Raw genomic sequence first — 18,663 nt, 5'->3', positions numbered from 1 at the left:
TTTCTCTTGGCAAATGCTTAACTTCCTGTATTGTAAATATAAAATATAGAGAATTTGAATAATATAATTAATGTCATAAAGTGGTCAAGCACATAGAATTGTATACCCTAAAAATAGATAAATTATGTTCATCTTAGGTCTCCATGGGACATTTTCTCAAAGCAGAAATTGAAAAGATCATAGTCTTTACAAAATACAATAGAGGGGCCTCCCTGGTGGTGCAGTGGCTGAGAGTCCGCCTGCCGATGCGGGGGACGCAGGTTCGTGCCCCGGTTCTGGAAGATCCCACATGCCACGGAGCGGCTGGGCCCGTGGGCCATGGCCGCTGAGCCTGCGCGTCTTGAGCCTGTGCTCCGCAATGGGAGAGGCCACAACAGTGAGAGGCCCGTGTACCGCAAAAAAAAAAAAAAAAATACAATAGAAATTTAGAAATAACCTCTATATGGTAAAACAAAACTATACACACACACACATACACATCTATATATGCATATGTATATACAAACACATATATATGTACATACATTCTACACTTTTGTATTTGATAAATTGAAGACATAAAACCCAACCACTTGAAAGAATAGTCTTCTGACACTGAGAGCTCAGTAAGTGATCATGAAAGGAAGGAAGGGAAAGAGAGTGACAACACTATTATTAGAAAATAATGAAAGTTTATTAAGTACAGACAGAGTTTATAATTCAGAGTTTGAATTATACTCAAATGAAACAGGAATGTTGGGACTATAGTAAGTTAATTATTAAATTTTAAATGTTGGATAATTTTAAACAGAATGTTCTAAAAAAATGGAAAAATAATACAGTTGAAAAAAAATTAAATACAAACTAAGAAACCAATAGAATTAGATTTATTAGCTAGAATCCTTCTATATTTTTAAAAAAGCAAAAGCTAGGTTTTACAAAAGGAAAATAAACATAACAAATCCAGTCACAAATAAGTAGAAAACCTATGAGTAAACAAAATTAAAAAGGATAAAGATATTTTAAAAACGTTTAGAGATGGAAAAAGATGAGAATACTCTCAGCTATCATCATAAAAAGTACTTGAAAGAGAATGGAATAGTGCCGTGTGCTCATCAGCAGTAAAATGGAGAAACTCCGTGGCATGCGAGATTTCTCATGATCATTTCTACACTTCTGCATTTCTAGCTCGTGCCGTTAGTGTTGCTAAGTACAGTACCTTAAACACCATTCTTTCTGGCCTACCTGGCAGGTCCTAGCCGCTCTCTTAGAACACCGACAACTGTCACCTCTGCGTGCCTTCCCTGACTTACCCGAGCTTGATTAGTGATCTCTCTTCATTGTTCTCAGTTTTTAGAAGGTGCTACTATTAATGGGACACATTACAGTGTTTTTTTTGTAATTTTTACAGACTCTTAAACCCCTGCTCTCCTGGCTTTGTGCCCATCGTTAAAAGCTTAATAAATGATTGGCGAACAAATTAATTGATGTTTTCAGTAGAGGTCAGCAACAAAATTAGAATATTACACCCCACCAGTCAACACAAATAATGCAGCTTAGGACATTCTTTGAGTAGTTTGTGATTTTCTTCCCCCAAGTTTTGGCTGTTGTTCCACACAAACTCTCCCTTATACAGTATATCATTTTGAATTTAAATTTGTGAAACACTAGAAGAATCTACCTTAATTATTTCAGACTTATGTGGTTGTGTATTTAAAATGAATTTGAGGGGCTTCCCTGGTGGCGCAGTGGTTGAGAGTCCGCCTGCCGATGCAGGGGACACGGGTTCGTGCCCCTATCCCGGAAGATCCCACATGCCGCGGAGCGGCTGGGCCCGCGAGCCATGGCCGCGGAGCCTGTGTGTCCGGAGCCTGTGCTCCGCAACGGGAGAGGCCACAGCAGTGAGAGGCCCGCGTACAGCAAAAAAAAAAAAAAAATAAATAAATAAATAAAATGAATTTGAAATTATTGAACTTGAGAATAAAGAGCATATACTTTTAACACCTGAAATTATAAAGTGGTAAAGCTTACACTAAAACCTAACACATGTCACTTGCCTTGTTAAATTCTTAGGGGGGATAAAAGGCAGAACAGAAGAAACCATTTAACTAAGAATTTTCCAGCTTAGAAAATGTACTAAAATTATACTTTTAATCACTTTATATCATTCCACATGCCAGATTTAGGCCAGTTTTTTTTTTTCACATTATCTGTCTTTTAGACTATGTGTTGTTATTCTCAATTTCTTCAGTGATCTTATTTAATTGTGACTACTTCATCGTTTATACTATTAAAACTTATTTTAAACTTAGTACAAATCCAGATGGGTTGAATCTATCTCATATGTTAATTAAAATAACCCCTATAGGTTGAATCCACACAGAGTATGATAAGAATTCTTGGACTCTCTGCAACCTTACCCAACTACCTCGATGTTGCTACTTTTTTACACGTTAATCCCTGCATTGGACTTTTCTACTTTGATGGCCGCTTTCGACCTGTTCCTCTTGGACAGACATTTCTGGGGGTTAAAAGTGCAAATAAGGTAAACATTTGTTTTAAAACTTTTCTTTTCCAGAAATATTTTTGTTGATGTATTGTTTAATACTTGTTTGAGGTTAGAGACTCCAAAAGACCATTTCAGTCACATTACAAATATCACAGCCTAGAAAAAAAAATCAAGCACACTTCCTCAGCTATATGTAGTAGAATGTCTCCTGCTCCAAAAAGCTGCTTGTAGTAGTTTGCATTGCTATTTTCACTGTATATTTTGTATTCTCAGCTAAGAACACAAGATATATATAAGAATATGTTTCAAAAAGTTAATTTGATAGGGTTGAAGGCCAATGTGAAATAATAAAAGACTTTAGTTAAGTCAGTAATATATATCGTGATATAATATTATTCATCTAAAATAAGTGATACCTTATATGCAATAGAAAAATAATTTCATGATAGCAACTATTAAAGGAGGGGCTCTATTTAACTTATAATATTGTATAACCATCATATTAATTATATACATAAGTGGCATTTCTGAAATTCTTTGCAATGTTTTAAAAAGTCTGTTTATCTAATTCCTTAAATAGTATTACCATGTATCATTTGCATTATCAGGGTGCTTATTTTAGGCTTTTATAATGTCATGAAGGAATATTTTGCTTAAAATTTATATGTTTATCATTCTGTTTAATGACACTTTTTCCCCCCCTGTGGAGGAAATAGTTTTAGGAGAAGATTCACGGGCCATATGACCTCTTTATAAAAGAAAACAGGATAGAATCATGTGTTAACTATGTCAACCTTGGTCTTTAGTGCATTACATTACTTTTGTCTAAAAACAATTTTATTAGTAAAACAGGGTCATTTTTAGCCTACAGTATTATAAATAAAATACTCAGCTTAGAAAATACTAGAAGCCAATGTCACTGCAACAGTTAAAATGCTCCATCTGCATTGCATAAAAGTAAGGTATGTTTAGAATTGTGGGGAACCATTTCAGATGGATACATAGAAGAACAGCTCATGATATGGTAATAGTTATGATATGCATCTTTTACCTTCATTGTTTCAAGAGCTTTTCAGTATTACTTGCTGCTTGTTTTTTTCAGCCATATCTTAATATATATTTGATTATTTAGTTTATTTTAATGTATCATTAGAACAGATGTAGAGCTGTTTATAACATTAGATTGTTCTTTCAGCTTATAATTTAAATGATAGCAGATGGTTCTCACAGAAAGATATAGAGAAGGAAGTGTTTTCAGATGCTTGTCAGGGGTCTTAAAACTTATTTTCTTTTAATTTCCTCATAGAAGGTGGTAAATCACTTCAAGCTAATTAACTTCCATGTATTTTTCACCACAGTATGTTAGCATTGTAATCACAAAAGGAATGGTGTGAGATGTTGAACTGTCGTAATTATTTTTGAAGGTTTAAAAATTTGGCAAAATTTAAAAAATATTTTTACAAATCTTACACAATGTAAATAGTAAATTAATTATATATATTAGTTATAAATATGCATTTTTGTCTTACTAAAATGTATTAGTTTTACACTCAGCTGACATACACAGTTGGTAACAAGAATTCCCCCAGGGTGTTGTTTAGTATATTCTAACTGTTGTTAATTTGTCATTTCTTATAGTAAGAAATCCTTATAGATTTCTGAGAGTTTCATTCAGAAGCTCATGATGTGATTCAGTTGTTGTGGAAGAACACAAAATAGGAAAATGGTGTCCATGACACGTCTAATTTGAAATAATGGCTTTGACCAGAGCTCAATCCAAAATTCACCAAAAAAATTACTGAGAGTTTTGTTTGGAGTTTTTGGTTTGTTTTTTTATCCAATCATTAATGGAGAGTAAATTGTCTTGAGATTATCTCATCTTACTTAATCACTATAAGTCATAAGAGTTCCAGAATGTTAAAATGTTTCCTTTATTAAAACAAAAAATCTAAATTATAGTCATTTCAGATGTGTAACATTTTCATCCCCTCCAGACTCTTAATAAATGTTAAATAGAGAGATGCAGGCCGTGTCACATGCCTACTCTTTGAGGTAACTACCATACCTTTTTGGTTGGAAGCTGTCTCATCATTAATAGGGAAAATGAGACCTTTTTTAAATTCATTAATTTGATATTAAATTTCCAATTAATCTGGAACATGTTTCTGTAGAAAAATATCTACCGAACTCTGTATACATTTCAGAAATAGTATATGTTTCCATTTTAGCTTTATATGCCATGATATTCTACTGGTAATATTCCGGTGATTTTGAGAATTACACAGGAAAGCTCTATGTATAGTTTTATAGACTGAAATAGAAGAAAAACAGTCTGAAGAATGGGCTTCTCTGGGGAAAGCAGTGAAAAGAACTTTAAAATTATTTTAAAATATCTCTAACTAGAATATTATTCTTAAACATATTGTCTTTAAAAAACTTGCATTCTTATAAAGCTAGTACACTGAAAGTATTGCATGAGGTATTTTATTTGTATTTTTTAATTATATTGTGTTTATTTCCGATTGGGTTGTTATATACCAGGTGTTGATATTGCATTTGTTGTTTCTGCGTTCTGGCTAGTCTGAAAGTAAAAGGAGATGTGTCGTAATTGATAAAATTTCCTTTGTGGTTAAGAAGTTTATAATTGCTTCATTTGATATTTTTCATGTTTTAAAAACTTTAAGGTGCAACAGTTGAATAACATGGATGAAGTATGTTATGAAAGTGTTTTGAAGCAAGTAAAGGCTGGACACCAGGTACACTTTATTTTATCCTGTTTTTAGAGAACACTTAATGATTAAAATTATCAATTTTATGCTCTTAAAAATGTTCTTCAATTCTGAGATAATGATTCACAGGTTTTATTTCTTAGTAATTTTTTAGCCCACTGGGTAATCATATAAGTCATAAAATATTCATAGGTAATAGTATCATTCGAGTATTGATAGATCATGCTGTTTTGTTTGCCACTTTTATTAAATAGATAAGAGAAAGGAGAATTTCATCCTTTACATTTCAGGTTACTTCTTTATTTATTTTAAAGCACCAACCTTCTCTCACACATCAAAAATTTTAATTTACTTACATAATGTAAAACATTTAAATATTATATTATTCTTACTGTTTTCTTGAAGTCGTAGCAATTGAAATATATATAGTAAATTTTCATATTGTTTGGATATTAAGCACTTTTAAACTTCAAAGTTCAAGATGCTCCAATCAAGATGGTTAAAAAAAAAAAAAGTGGAATGATGTGTGTAGCCTTTTCAGATTGGTTTCTTTCACAATGTGTATTTGAGGTACACAAATCCCTGTCTTTTCATGGCTTGATAGCTTATTCTTTTTAGCACTCAATAATATTCCATTGTCTGGATGTACCGCAGTTTATGTGTACATAACAGCTGTGGATGGGTTTTATGTGGACATACGTTTTCAGTTCCTTTGGGTAAATACCAAGGAGTGTAATTGCAATATCAGTATTTATTAAACTACTCAGCCTTTCTCCATATAATCTTATGTTATAAAATATCTCTTTAAAAAATGGAATGCATCCTTATTCCTGAATGTTGGGAAATGTAGCAGTTGTATCTTGTAATGTAGGTAGGTAAAAGTCCAAGTAAATGTAATTTAAAGAATCCTAGGAAGATTATGTCCTCTTCATCTTCTGGTATAGTTCATTCTCTCACTGTTACAGGGGCTAACATGTCCCGCTAGAAATCATGATTTACAAAGTTCAGATGCTGGCTGGGGGTGTTTGGTCAGTAGAGATTAGATCTCACTGCCAGCCCTTTCATTCTTAGTGTGAATCCATCCATTGCATTACTTTTCGAAATGAAAACTGCCATAGGGCAGGTACTTGTAGTAGTAAATTCAGACCAAAGTTGAGATGGAGAGCTAGGTTCACAGTGCTGGTTCCTGTTTAGAGGACAGACTAGGTTGGGAAACGCCAGGGGAGGCTTCAGGCGGTCGGGGGCCGGCTGCTGTAGGGCAGGAGGAACCCAGAAATGAAGAGTGTACAAAGATGAGGCAGAAGTTGCACACAGGCATTACCTCCCACCTTTTGTGTGCATGTCATGGCATCCACCAGTGCCAGCCTTTTAAGGACCACCAAGCTGTCTCCTTCCCCTACACTTCTGTCTGGCTAAAAATGCACTGTGGGTGACTCTGTAAAGTGTGGTTACAGTTTAAGAACCCACTGAAACACTTCAATGTCAGAGTTCCTATACAGATCCGTGCTTACATCCCTCTCCCGAAACAAGAATGGAGCAGGATAAGCATGATCGTTTTCAGGTTCTCTGCCATAAGAAGTAAGGGTTTAGGTTGCAGGTCTCCCAGTTTCTGTTTCAGTGATTAGTGATGATGTTTGTTTTCCATAAAAGTAGGACTTTCTTCAGTTCTCTAGACATACCTACATATCTATTTACTTTTCTTAATTGTAAAAATAAAATAACAATAATAAGGAATATTTTCATAGTTCCACTATTATTTTACCATTTCAACATTATTATTGTAATGTTTATACATGTCCTGCTGGTCTTTTTTTTTTTTATCCATTTGCACATGTAGCTTTTAATTTTGCTCATTCAAACTTAATTTTAATTACTAGCTACAGTCCATTGCTAACTTATAATTACACTGTATATACAGTTTTATAGTCAGTTTTCCTTAATGAATACTAAAGATTTTTCATTGTTCCTACCTGGTCTTCACAATTTTAATGTCTGTAATAGAGAGAAGGGAGTTTTTATTCAAGTTCTAAGTTTCAGATGCCATGTAAGTCACTTCGGACTTTTAATCTTCACAATCTTCTGACATAAGCATTAAATCTCCTTTTGTTAAAAGAGAAAATGAGCCTAGGACATGTTAAGCAGCTTCTCAAGGTCATACAGCTAGTAAAAGGTCGCTCCAGGATTGCAATACAAGTCCGTGTTGATAAAAGCCCACAGCATCTTCAGAACTTTACACTGCCACTTTGCCATTGAGTTGACATTTGTTGATCCTTTTATTATTGGTTATTCCTCCATTATTGAGTACTTTAAATGTTTGCAACTTTCTGTTATTAAAAAATAGTGCTGCTATAGTGATCATCTTTCTGCCTATTATTTTTTCTGTTGAAACATTTACTTAGGGTAAATTCCCTGAAATAGGATTATGGCTCAAATGGCCATATTTTGTGGTCTTACCACATGATTCTATAATGCATTCCGAATGGGTTATAACATCTTATTGTCATAGCAGACCTACAAAGGATTTTATTAAATGTATGCCATGTTCTGAATAGCATCAAGTAGTGTGATGTAAGATTATGATCTGAGGTGTGTTTGCCATTTTGAATTTGTTTTATTACAATTTTAAGTTACATAAGACACAGTGGTGTTTTACCAGTGAAATTTTTTTCTTAGGTAGCAACAATTACCTCTAAATCATGATTACAAAAACTCATGTTTTACATACCATATTGTTCATGATTTGCTTTGGGTATGGACTTAACTTTCAATTAGAAAAAACCATTCTTCCCAGTGCTTTTGCTTCATATGTGATCCTCTGGTCTTTAACCTCTGTAATTGTGTCTTTAAAATGTTTAATATAAAATATGATTAGTATAAAAGAGGGTGACCAATAAGAGTGTAAACAAATTTAACACTTGGGTACACGAAAAAGCGAAAATGAGGGGAAAAAAACAAAAATGAGGGGGAAAAAAATCCCTGAATTCTATCACTCAGAGATAGTTATTATTGGTGTATGTCCTTCCATTTCTTAAAATGCATTTTACTCCCTTAATTTTCTATCCTTTTTTCTCCGTTATCTCTATAGTTGCTCTATTTTCCCTACCTCAAAATATGACAGAACCGTACATAGAAGCAGTAACATGTAAATTAACATCTTAGCTTAAAGATGTTATAATTTAAAAATTTGTGTTCTATGCAGTGTTGTTTTTTTAGGCTTTGTGTACCAGTAGAACAGGTCCTACTACGTAAGACTGGGTTGTAAGGAAATACTGTTGGTTAAGTTCCTAGTATAGTGTCATGTACATGGGGACTCTGGTAAATAGAATCTCATTGTGAAGAATTGCTCATCTTCAAAGATCCTTAGTGAGTCGGGGCTGTTGGAAAATACGAAATGCATCAGGACCATGGCCCATTAGTTGGTATTTGCCTCTAGTATTGCTAGTACTACAAATGCCCAGGCCAGTGCCTGCAGGTTATAAGTACTAGGTTAAGGCAGCATCTTAGTCTTTTACATTAATGTAATCATCTCAAGTAAAAAACTCTTTTACAACATAATTTGAGAATAAACCTCTCTCTTTTTCAGTTTTTTAAATTATCTGTATTATGTATGTAACTTCAGGAAAGTTGCCCAAAACTAAAATCTTTTTCTGTTTTAGTCTTTTCAAAGGGATTGCTCTGTCTGTTTAAGTCTTCTGTTAGCAAGTTGCTCTGCCAAGTACCATTTGGCTTATAAGTTCAGTTAGCATGATAAGTGACAGCTTCTGCTGATTGTCTTTGTAATATGTCCAGAACTGGAATTGCAGTGTGCATACTTGGAAAAGAGGACTGTTATACATTTTGATTTTGGAAGCTGAGGTAGATACCTGTTTCAACAAGGCTAGCAATCTTTGATTTAATCCATCACACAAGAATTGCTACTTCACAGTAGTCTTTGATTACTGAGGCTCATGTGGAAGTTTGTTTTCAGGGGCTTAGAACCCCTCACTGGATTATTTTTCTCTTTTTATCACCTTGAAGAAATACCTTCTCTAAGCTGTGGTCCTCTGCTTTTATTAGAAGGTTAACAAAGAACTCCACAATAGAATAGAGTTTCTGAGTTTTGTTTTTTCCCTTGTAATTGAGGTTGAATATAATGTTACACTAGTCACTAGTGGTCTTTGTATAAGGTTCCAAGTGATAAATTTCAACAAATGAATTTGTATGTATCCATCTGTCAGAAAATGAAAAATAGGTAATTCAACAATCTTTTACCTTATTATCTAAAAAACTGACAGCCAGTTTAACTCTTCAGTTACATTATTCTGCGTGACTGTAATGACTAAAAGGTCTAACTGTATGTGCTTCATTTAAGAGACTCTTCTGTATAAATGTTTTGTTGTACATATAAAAGTACAGTAAATTGTGTGTGTGTGTGTGTGTATACACAGAGAGATACAAAAACAGAGACAGAGAAACAGGAGACAGAGAGAAACAGAGAGCTTTGCTCTGGAATTCAGTTATATTTGTAACTAACTGGACATTAGGGCATTGTTATTAAGCAGCCAGCTATGTATTTGATCAATGTGCTTTTCCTTAGTAATAGGGGAACATACGTTATTTCTTGTAGCACTGTGTACCTAACAAACCTAAGCTTTATTTTGTTGCCTTTTAAATATATCTTAGCAGTTAGTATATAGTAGTAAGAAATTGTAAGTCAGTCTATTCTAATCCAGGAAAACAAATTGAATTTTCCTTGCAACAACCTCATGTCCCCCTCTCTTTTTGCCAGCTTGTTAAAAATTCTTCCAGTGAATACTCCTTGATTCTATTTGTTTGCTTTCAGGTTGTTTAGTATTTTGGATTTTCTCTCTAATTGTGGTGTCCCTAAATAATTTTATTAGCGCAACTACTTTTCAGACCATTATTAAGAAGACTAAAAATATGTGTCCATTAAAAAAAAGAACTATAGGGCTTCCCTGGTGGCACAGTGGTTGAGAGTCCGCCTGCCAATGCAGGGGACACGGGTTCGTGCCCCCGTCCAGGAAGATCCTACATGCTGCGGAGCGGCTGGGCCCGTGAGCCATGGCCGCTGAGCCTGCGCGTCCGGAGCCTATGCTCTGCAACGGGAGAGGCCACAACAGTGAGAGGCTCACGTACCGCAAAAAAAACAAACAAAACAAACTAAAACTCTAAGGAAAATAAATACTTTTCATGCTAAAAATTGTTTCCTCTTAAATATATAGACAAATTAATTTTGTTTCTCTCTGCTTAGATTAAATTAGAATAAAGCAAATTTCATGTTCAAAAGCCATGCTGATGTTCTCTGATTATAGTATTCCATGGGTTTCAGTATACCAGTCATCTACACTCGTGTGTTCGCGTACTTAATAGATTTCATGTGCAGCTTTGTCTTAAAAGTATTAAAAACAGTAGGAGGCAGTTGTGTTCCACTCAAGCATGTGTGATGACAGGTGGAGAAAATCTTTTCAGGTTGACTTTTCAACAGTCGTACTCTGCAAGACTTCAAGCTCTTCTTGGCTATTGGGAAATTAAAAGTTGGTGATTCAGCCTTTAATTTTGATCCGTCTGCTCAAACTAATGAGATGTCTCATTTGTAAGCTTCTCTTTGGGTTACCAAATGCAAGTACAGCTCTATCATTCCTGTTAATAATTCCCCTTCTCCGATGTAACTCGCAGAATGGGAAAATAGTTGATGTCTTAACCCTATTGAGATTTTTCTTTTTATACAAATTTTGTTACAGTCATAGGAAAAGAAATTAGAAACTGCCTCAGAGATTATGGCATATTTTGTAAGTTAACTTGTTCTTTTTTCACATTATCAAAATGTTAAGACCCTTAATCAGTAACTTCTTACTCAAAATCTACCTCCAGTTTCAAGAATAAAAGGTTTTGCAGTGTTAAAGGGAAAAAAATCATCTTCAACCTTGGATTAATGCTAAACATCAGCTTTTCCTTATTCACATGTGTCTTCTCTTTCTTCATTGTTTATAAGTTTTTCGTAGATGTTGCTGTCTCTAATAAGAAACCACCTTTAAAACTTGGCCGATAATTATGGATTAATTTACTATCTAAAAGGAATTCTTTTTGTTTCCTAGTGTTGCTTTTTAGCTTATATAAAAGTAATTATGTACAATTGAAAGAAATTTTACTATGCTAACTTCAATAATGGAACTTTTCCTTTGGCCCTTTTGCCTAAAAAGTTTTCTTCCTCCAGGTACAAGCGTCTCTAATTCTTGGTACTAATGTTTCTGTCGTATCAAATTTGTCTAACATGAACTTTATTGGTAAATTATTTGAGAGCTTCTTTCTTTTCTGCCTTCTTTGCTTCCCTCCTCCCTCAAATTGACACATAATCCCAAAGGAATATAAGAGCAAAATTCTTAAGAAGGAGACATTTGCACAATTATGAGAACAAGAATTAAAGACGTTTCTCCTTCATCTTTGCTGCTAAAGATGGTACTGCTAAAGAAATATTTCAGGTGTTTTTTTACTGTAAGAAAATCTAAAGGAAGCATTCACTAAACCTCTACCTATGGAAACAGAAAATCCTCCCCACCTACCAGAATAAAGCTCTCATGAATCTTCTATCAAATTGAGATTTCCTTATCCCTCCTTATTTTACAGGCAAAAACTAGTTTTTGGTACTCTTGAGTTCTGTATTTTAGTTTTTAATTAGTATTACTAGTGTTTACTTAGAATTTTTTTCTTCTCTCTGTATGATTTCTGTAGTGTATCTGTGTACAACATTTGGTTAAAGTGAAGGCGAACACAGAATATCATCATCATAGAAGGAATTTCTGGTATGACATAATGAAAATTCATTAAAGAAAATTTAATTATATATTTAGCAGTCAAAATTTTTTAATTAGTATAGTTCAGGGACAATAATTTCTTATCACTGTCAGCTGCAAGCTTGATCCTGTGATCACTGTACTGCATATTTTGGTCATGCCTAATTCAGGAACATGGAAAACGATGTCAGTCTAGGCATTCTGCTGTTTCCCCTGCCACAGGGTTTCAACTAAATATTAAGTCAAAGCAAAGCTTGACACATCCTTAATAAAAGTTTACTTTTTTTTAAGGCAAAGTTCCCTTATGACAGTAGCTCCTGGTTGAGAATAAAATAATCAAAGGATTACAGAGAGGTTGTAGAAGTGGAAGTAGTTGCAAAATGCCAATTTTTCTTTGTGCCTTTCTTTTCTGGCTCTTGTGATACAAAGCTCCTTGCTTTCCTCTCTCTTCTAACCTTTTGAGCCATCCTTTTTCTTTCCTTGTAGCCTTTTCCTTCTCTACCTGGCTCTTTCTTAGACCCTTTTTTAAATTTAGCACTCTCTCTTGTATCATTCCATCCCAGTTAAAACCTTTGTAGAAATAACTCATATATTTATATTCCTAACCCAGACCTCTTCCGTAAGCTGTAGACCCATGTGATCGTGGCTGGCCTCTCCTCTTGGGTATCACAGATGTAGTATGTCCAAACCAAATACATAATTTCCCCTCTAAACCAGTGGTATTTCCTCCATTATTCCTTGGTTCAGTGAATGGCACGACTATAGATTTAGTTTTGTAAAACAGAAGCCTAAAAGTCACCCTTTCAACTCTCTTTCCTGTGTTCTCATTTCTGATCCCTCATGAGGGCCTGTCCATTTGACCTAAGTGTCTCTCAGATCTGCCTGTTTCCTTACATTCCCTTCTCCTTCTGCACCGTCATCTCCACCACCTAATCCAGATACCCATCATGTCATCCAGGACACCTCTTAGCTGCTCTACCTCTCTTAACTGTTCGATGTCCATTCTGGCCTTGCTCTAGCTGTTCTTTATACTGCAGCTAGCTAGAAGGATCCTTTCAAAACAAAGCTCCAGAGTGACCCATGAATACTTAAAGCTCCTTTAAAAGGGCCCAGGGGTTCCTATAGTGTTGAGCCATTACCTCCCTCCTTTCTTCTTCATCACATACATGTCTCTCCCTCATTTCCTACCTCCCTGCTTCCTGGCCTTCTTTCAGACCCTCATAGAGATGCTCTTTCACTCAACCTCTGAGCTTTTGCGTAACTTGTACCCTCTGCCTCACACATTCTTCTTTATTCTCTGCTTAGTTGACCTCTACTAAATCCTTTAGATTTCATCTTTCTTAGAGAAGCCTTTTTTTTACCTCCCTCTCTCACCTCCCTATTATGAACTATATAATAACACGGCATATGTCTTCCTCCTATTTCTTGCTGTAGTATAACATTTTTCCTGGCTATTTTTGATTAATACCACTTTTCAGTAGAAGATCATAAGTCCCATAGGAAAAGGGCTATCTCTGGTTTTGCTCATCATTGTATTATCATGGTCTCAACAGTACCTGGCACACAGTTGGTGCTCACATAGTGTGTGATGAATAAGTGAACGGAAGATGTGGTAGTCTTCGTTAAGTCTGAACTTACTCTTAAAGGATTAGGGAGCAACGAACTTCAAAGAAAATCAAGAAAATAATAATTAGTTCCACAGTAAGCTGAACATCCAGGCCGAGGGGAGAACAACCTGGAGAAGTGGAACGACATCAAAGATCACTTTGATTACTTTCTTAAGGAAATTTTTTCCCCCTGTAGTCTGTAAAGATCAATGAAAGAATGTTGGTATTCTCCTTAAAAATGTTTCATCCCATACAGTTACTCTTAATATCATTTCATCTAGTTATAGTCTTTTCTGTTAGAAGTTAGAAGTATTAAATTATCTCATTTTCTCCTAAAATAAAATATCCACCTGACTTAGCTATTTTTCATGATATAGATATCATTCATGCCACCAGTTATTTTAAGTTAATATATTCTTTCTTTATTTCTATTCATTAAGCCCTAGAGGGGTAACCTTTGAACCCTTTTAAAACTTCACATTTTTAAGGGAACAGAGAAAAGTTCCATTTTTCTGAACTATAGCTTACCATAAGGGTACTCAATTATATTCTTGAGATTTTATATATAGCAGTTTCTTTGTTAACCTTGTAATGTTCTCTTCATTTGCAAAGGGAATACTTTTTGATGAGGAATATTATTATTGTGTTTTTCCTTCATTGTTCTTAACATTACTTTTTTCCTACGTCTTTGAGGATTTTTATTACTGAAATAACACATTCTTATAACAAGTGAATAAACACAAACATGTAAAGAAAAGACTAATGAATTACTTTCTCCTCACTTCGCCTCACGCCCAGTACCCTTGCCCCTGAGTGTATTCAGTTTTCTCTTGGCACGTACAGACATATACAAGTATGTCCATGTTTTTAGGTATTTGAGCTTTTTAAAGTTGGTAATCAGTGGTTTCTGGAATTACAGCACAAATTGAGAACATGGAACAGTTTGTCTCAGAATGATGTTTAGAAACTTTCAGATATAAACTAAATTTTGATCTGTCCTTGTACAGTTTACAGATCTTCAGCCAAAAGATCAAAAGAAAAAAAAAATGCTGTGCTTAATCTTGGAATAAAATTGGAAGCAATACAAGTGGTTTTATTTTCCTGAAACTGGTTCTCTTTATATTTTATTCATTGTTGAACCCAAGGAACATATATAATGGTTCAGACCTGGAAGGCAAAGCTTTATGCTCCATCCATTTCATCTCATCCACTTCATCTATTAAATAGTTGTACATTATCTCTATTTTTATATGTCAGGTCAGTATAATTCCCTTATAGAAGTTCTCACCACTTCTATCCATTTTCTCATTTTCTGTGTCTTCTTTGGTGCCCCTCTTCATATTTTATGTAGCAAAATATGAAGATAGTACAAGTTGCTATGTCCTCTTACTAGGTACTATTACCATACTGTCGTATAATTTTCCTCTCAGTTTGTTCTGTTTCACACCTCCAGAATGTCTTGCATAGGAACAACTATAACTGTTGGGTTTTGCATATATGCTTTATGCATGTAGCCAATGCATAAATGCATGTTTTGTGTGCAAAGAAAAGTTAGTTAAATTGTATATAATTTGTTATAAATTTTGTTGTTTGAAAGATTCTATATAGATCCACAGTTGATTTAAATCAAATATTCCAGACTTACAAAGTGAATTTACTAGATTATTTTGTCATTTATTCATGAAATTTGTGTAATTACAGTATTAAATTACAGTAAATATATAATTATCAGATTAAGTAATATAAAAGAAACATTGATTCTATTTTGTGGTATTTAATTTTGTCAAATACTCTGTATATTTGGTATTTTCACTAATTCTGTTGAAAATAAAACCTAATTTATATACATGTTTATTTTATACTGTTATTTTAATTATTTATATTTTTTGAATAACAGTAATAACATAGACTTGGGAAGTACTAAAACAGTGTTTGACTGCTAGTAATCATTTTTCTTTTATAACACCATAGAAAATTATCTGGACAGCTTTTCAGAATATTTTATGTTAAATTGTCAGAAGTTAATTTGACAGCTGTTTATTTCACTTTAGAAAATGATATATTGAATCTCTGTTAGCTGGTTTCCAGCTGATATTTGGACTTAGAAGCAGTTGGTAGGTATATTTAATCAGTTTAGTTACCACCACAAGCATTTGTTGATTACATTTTTGTAGCCATCTTTTGATAAAATTGAACAAACAGTAGTTTTATTAAAGCTAAGTATAATATTTTGTGTCCCAAGGAAATCTGATACAGCTATTCCTGTACTTGCTCAAAGTGCAATAAAGGGAGTTGAATATTTAAACTCAATGAACCATTGCAAACGTTTACTGTCTTTTCTGTAACTAGGGTTTTTATTTTTCTTGTTGTCATGGTAGCATATTTAAGTGAGAAGGGGTGGAAAGGAAGGAGCTATGTCTCTATAGTTAATATTGTAAAATATGATTCTGTTTTTAAGAGAGTAGTGTAATAGTCTCAGATCTTATCTTACTTTTTTCTTGGTTTTATGAATGAGTAGATGGGAAATGCAGCTCTAACTATATTACGGCAAATAAAGTGGGCATTTCCAACCTGTACAGCATTCATCAAGTTAGTGGCTGCTCTCGAAATATGGTCAGAGACTTAAGTCTTGTGAAGGGTCTAAGATATTCATGGTAGCTTGCCACAGGCTAACTTCATTATATAACACACACACACACACACACACACAAATGCACACGCGCATAGGCGAAAACAAGAGACACCTGGGTAGGGAACCGACCTTATATTTATTCACAGAGCATGGTGTTGGTTGCCCCTCTCTAGCTTTACAGGGTAACATGGTAAGAGCCAGCTAGCTACCTCTGTGCACATGGGTGGCCCCATAGGAGTGCTCCAAAATTATGAAACTTGAAGCGTATATAGTTGTTGCTGGCACATTCTCCCTTCTGGTGGGGGGAAGAGAGGGTGTAAGAAGAAAGGAGGAGGGAGAGGGAGAAAGAAGGGAGGAAGAAAGGAGACAAAGAAGTAGACCAACTGACCTGCCCAGGGACCTTTCTCTTTCACTCTGGAATATAAACAGATTCTCTCTTGAGGAGGGAAGGGGCAGCCTGTACCCTGGAATATAAGCAGTTGTCTCTTTGAGTGATAAGAAAGGAGCCTCTAGGCTTTATTACCTATAGAATGAGAAGAAATGGCTCTGGGGGAGTGGAGGCATTCTCTACCGTTAAAGCCCTTCAGTTTCCACTGCTCAGAAGGCCCTGACCATGTAGGATCACCAGGAATTTCAGGGAGGATTGTTTTCCAACAAGACCTAAAGGTGTCTTGAAAGGACATGTACTCTACTAAACTATCCCAGTAAGACAGTTTGCTACCACTGTCTGCTTTATAAAAATCTTTCTAACCTTACCTATATTGCATAGTCTCTCCGATGGTCCTTTATTATGTTCTCCATGGACTTCGGTCTCATTTTTTTTTTTTACTATGGTATTTTATTTGCTCTGTCTTGTAGCTGTGTTTTTGAAATCATATGGAGAAAGGCAAAATGCATGGCTTAATGGATGGTCAGATAGCAGTGCACCTTTTTTTAAGTGCAGTGTAAGTACCTCAACTTGGGTTTGTAGATAAATCTTTTTTTTTCTTGTTTTTTCCTTTCTCTTACTTTTTTTTTCTTATTAAAGAGGGTCAATTGAAGAGTACAATACAGATTTATGGAAAACCGAGATGTTTTTCATTATGTAAGCACAAACATTAGAGCAGCCTTAAAAAAATGGAGACAGTTAAGAGCCAATCTAAGAGGAATTACAACTTTGTGATTTTTCCCTTTATAGCAGTACTGTTTTAATTAGTCTAGCTAGAAAGTTTTATTGAGAGTATATTGCCTTAGTGGGATTCTTCTGCTCGAGTAAGTTTTTAAAAAAAAGCGTATTCTTTTTAGGGAGAATCTATTCAAGTGTGTCACTTGAGAATATTAAATGCACAGTTGGATGTTTAGAATTATAAGTAGTGATTATTGTCTAAGGAAATAAATGAAAAATACTGATAGAAATCTTAAAAATACATTTTTATGTTGTTATTTTACTGAAATTAGATTCAGTCCAGAACATCTTATAATATTGAATAATAATAGAACTTCAAGTCCAGCAGCATCTTTAGAAATGAAATTGTTAGCTCACTAATGAATTTTATTTGCATAGTAATAGACTAGCTTGTCTTGCTTAATTTGCTCTACAGAATAGATGTTATTTTGGGGCTGTCAATACAAATGTCAATGCAATTTGGATTGTCATGGAGGTCAGTAAAGTATTTTTCTGTGTGTGATGCTACAGTGTATTAAAGTATTCTTTATTCTGTCTTATCAGTCTTTAGCGGATTGACCTAGGTTTACCAATGAATTAAGCTGACCCACAGTTGTACAATGGGGACTAACTAAGAACAGTGTAATTTGGGTCAGATTTTAGTCATATTTGAAAATATCTTCAATGAAGCATGAATTCAGAGTGGTTGGATTTTTAGAACTTCATTAAATTCCTTCATTATTAAACTAATCATTACAAGTAGGCCAGCTTAATGTTTCTTAAAAGTTTTGCTTATGTGTGTCTATATGAACATTTTATAATTAGTAATGCTTATAATCTTTTAATACTTATAATGTAGGCTGAAATTTAAAATGGAAAGAGAATTCTAGACTTTTGAAGCTTGTAAATTACTGAGAATGGTTCATAATTTGGGATCTTTTTCTGTAGTCTATTTGCCATGTTAAGGTAAGAGTTACAGTGGGTAGAGTGCCAAATATAGACACTGCTACACTTTTCTTGTAGCGTATGAACTATATCTGACTCATCAACCTTAATTCTAGGTATTGAACAGGATGGAGATAGATGGTGTTTAAGACTAAACCAAGGCAATACTGTTAATATTCAGCAAGTATTTATTGAGTAGCCAGTGTGTGCCAGAGATTGTGCTGAAGACAGAAAACAGAAAGATACACTCTGCATTAGTGTTGCTTATAATCTGATGAGAACCAAAGGTTAATCAAATAATTATGCGTTAAATGTAAATGTACAGAT

At 34.4% G+C, this 18,663-nt stretch overlaps 1 protein-coding gene across 1 annotated transcript in view; it reads left to right on the top strand.

Moving 5' to 3' along the window:
• The window catches only part of ASCC3 (activating signal cointegrator 1 complex subunit 3), a 325,470-nt gene that overhangs the window by 132,484 nt on the left and 174,323 nt on the right, over positions 1–18,663 (top strand). The window contains exons 12-13 of the mRNA XM_081251559.1: positions 2,348–2,524; positions 5,173–5,244. Coding sequence (XP_081107685.1) covers positions 2,348–2,524; positions 5,173–5,244 — 249 coding nt within the window. The remainder of the gene's footprint in view (positions 1–2,347; positions 2,525–5,172; positions 5,245–18,663) is intronic.

The sequence above is a fragment of the Mesoplodon bidens genome, assembly GCF_964165515.1.
Source record: "Mesoplodon bidens genome assembly, chromosome: 12".
NCBI classification, from domain to species: Eukaryota; Metazoa; Chordata; class Mammalia; order Artiodactyla; family Ziphiidae; genus Mesoplodon; species Mesoplodon bidens.
This window is presented reverse-complemented; position numbering and strand designations above follow the sequence as displayed.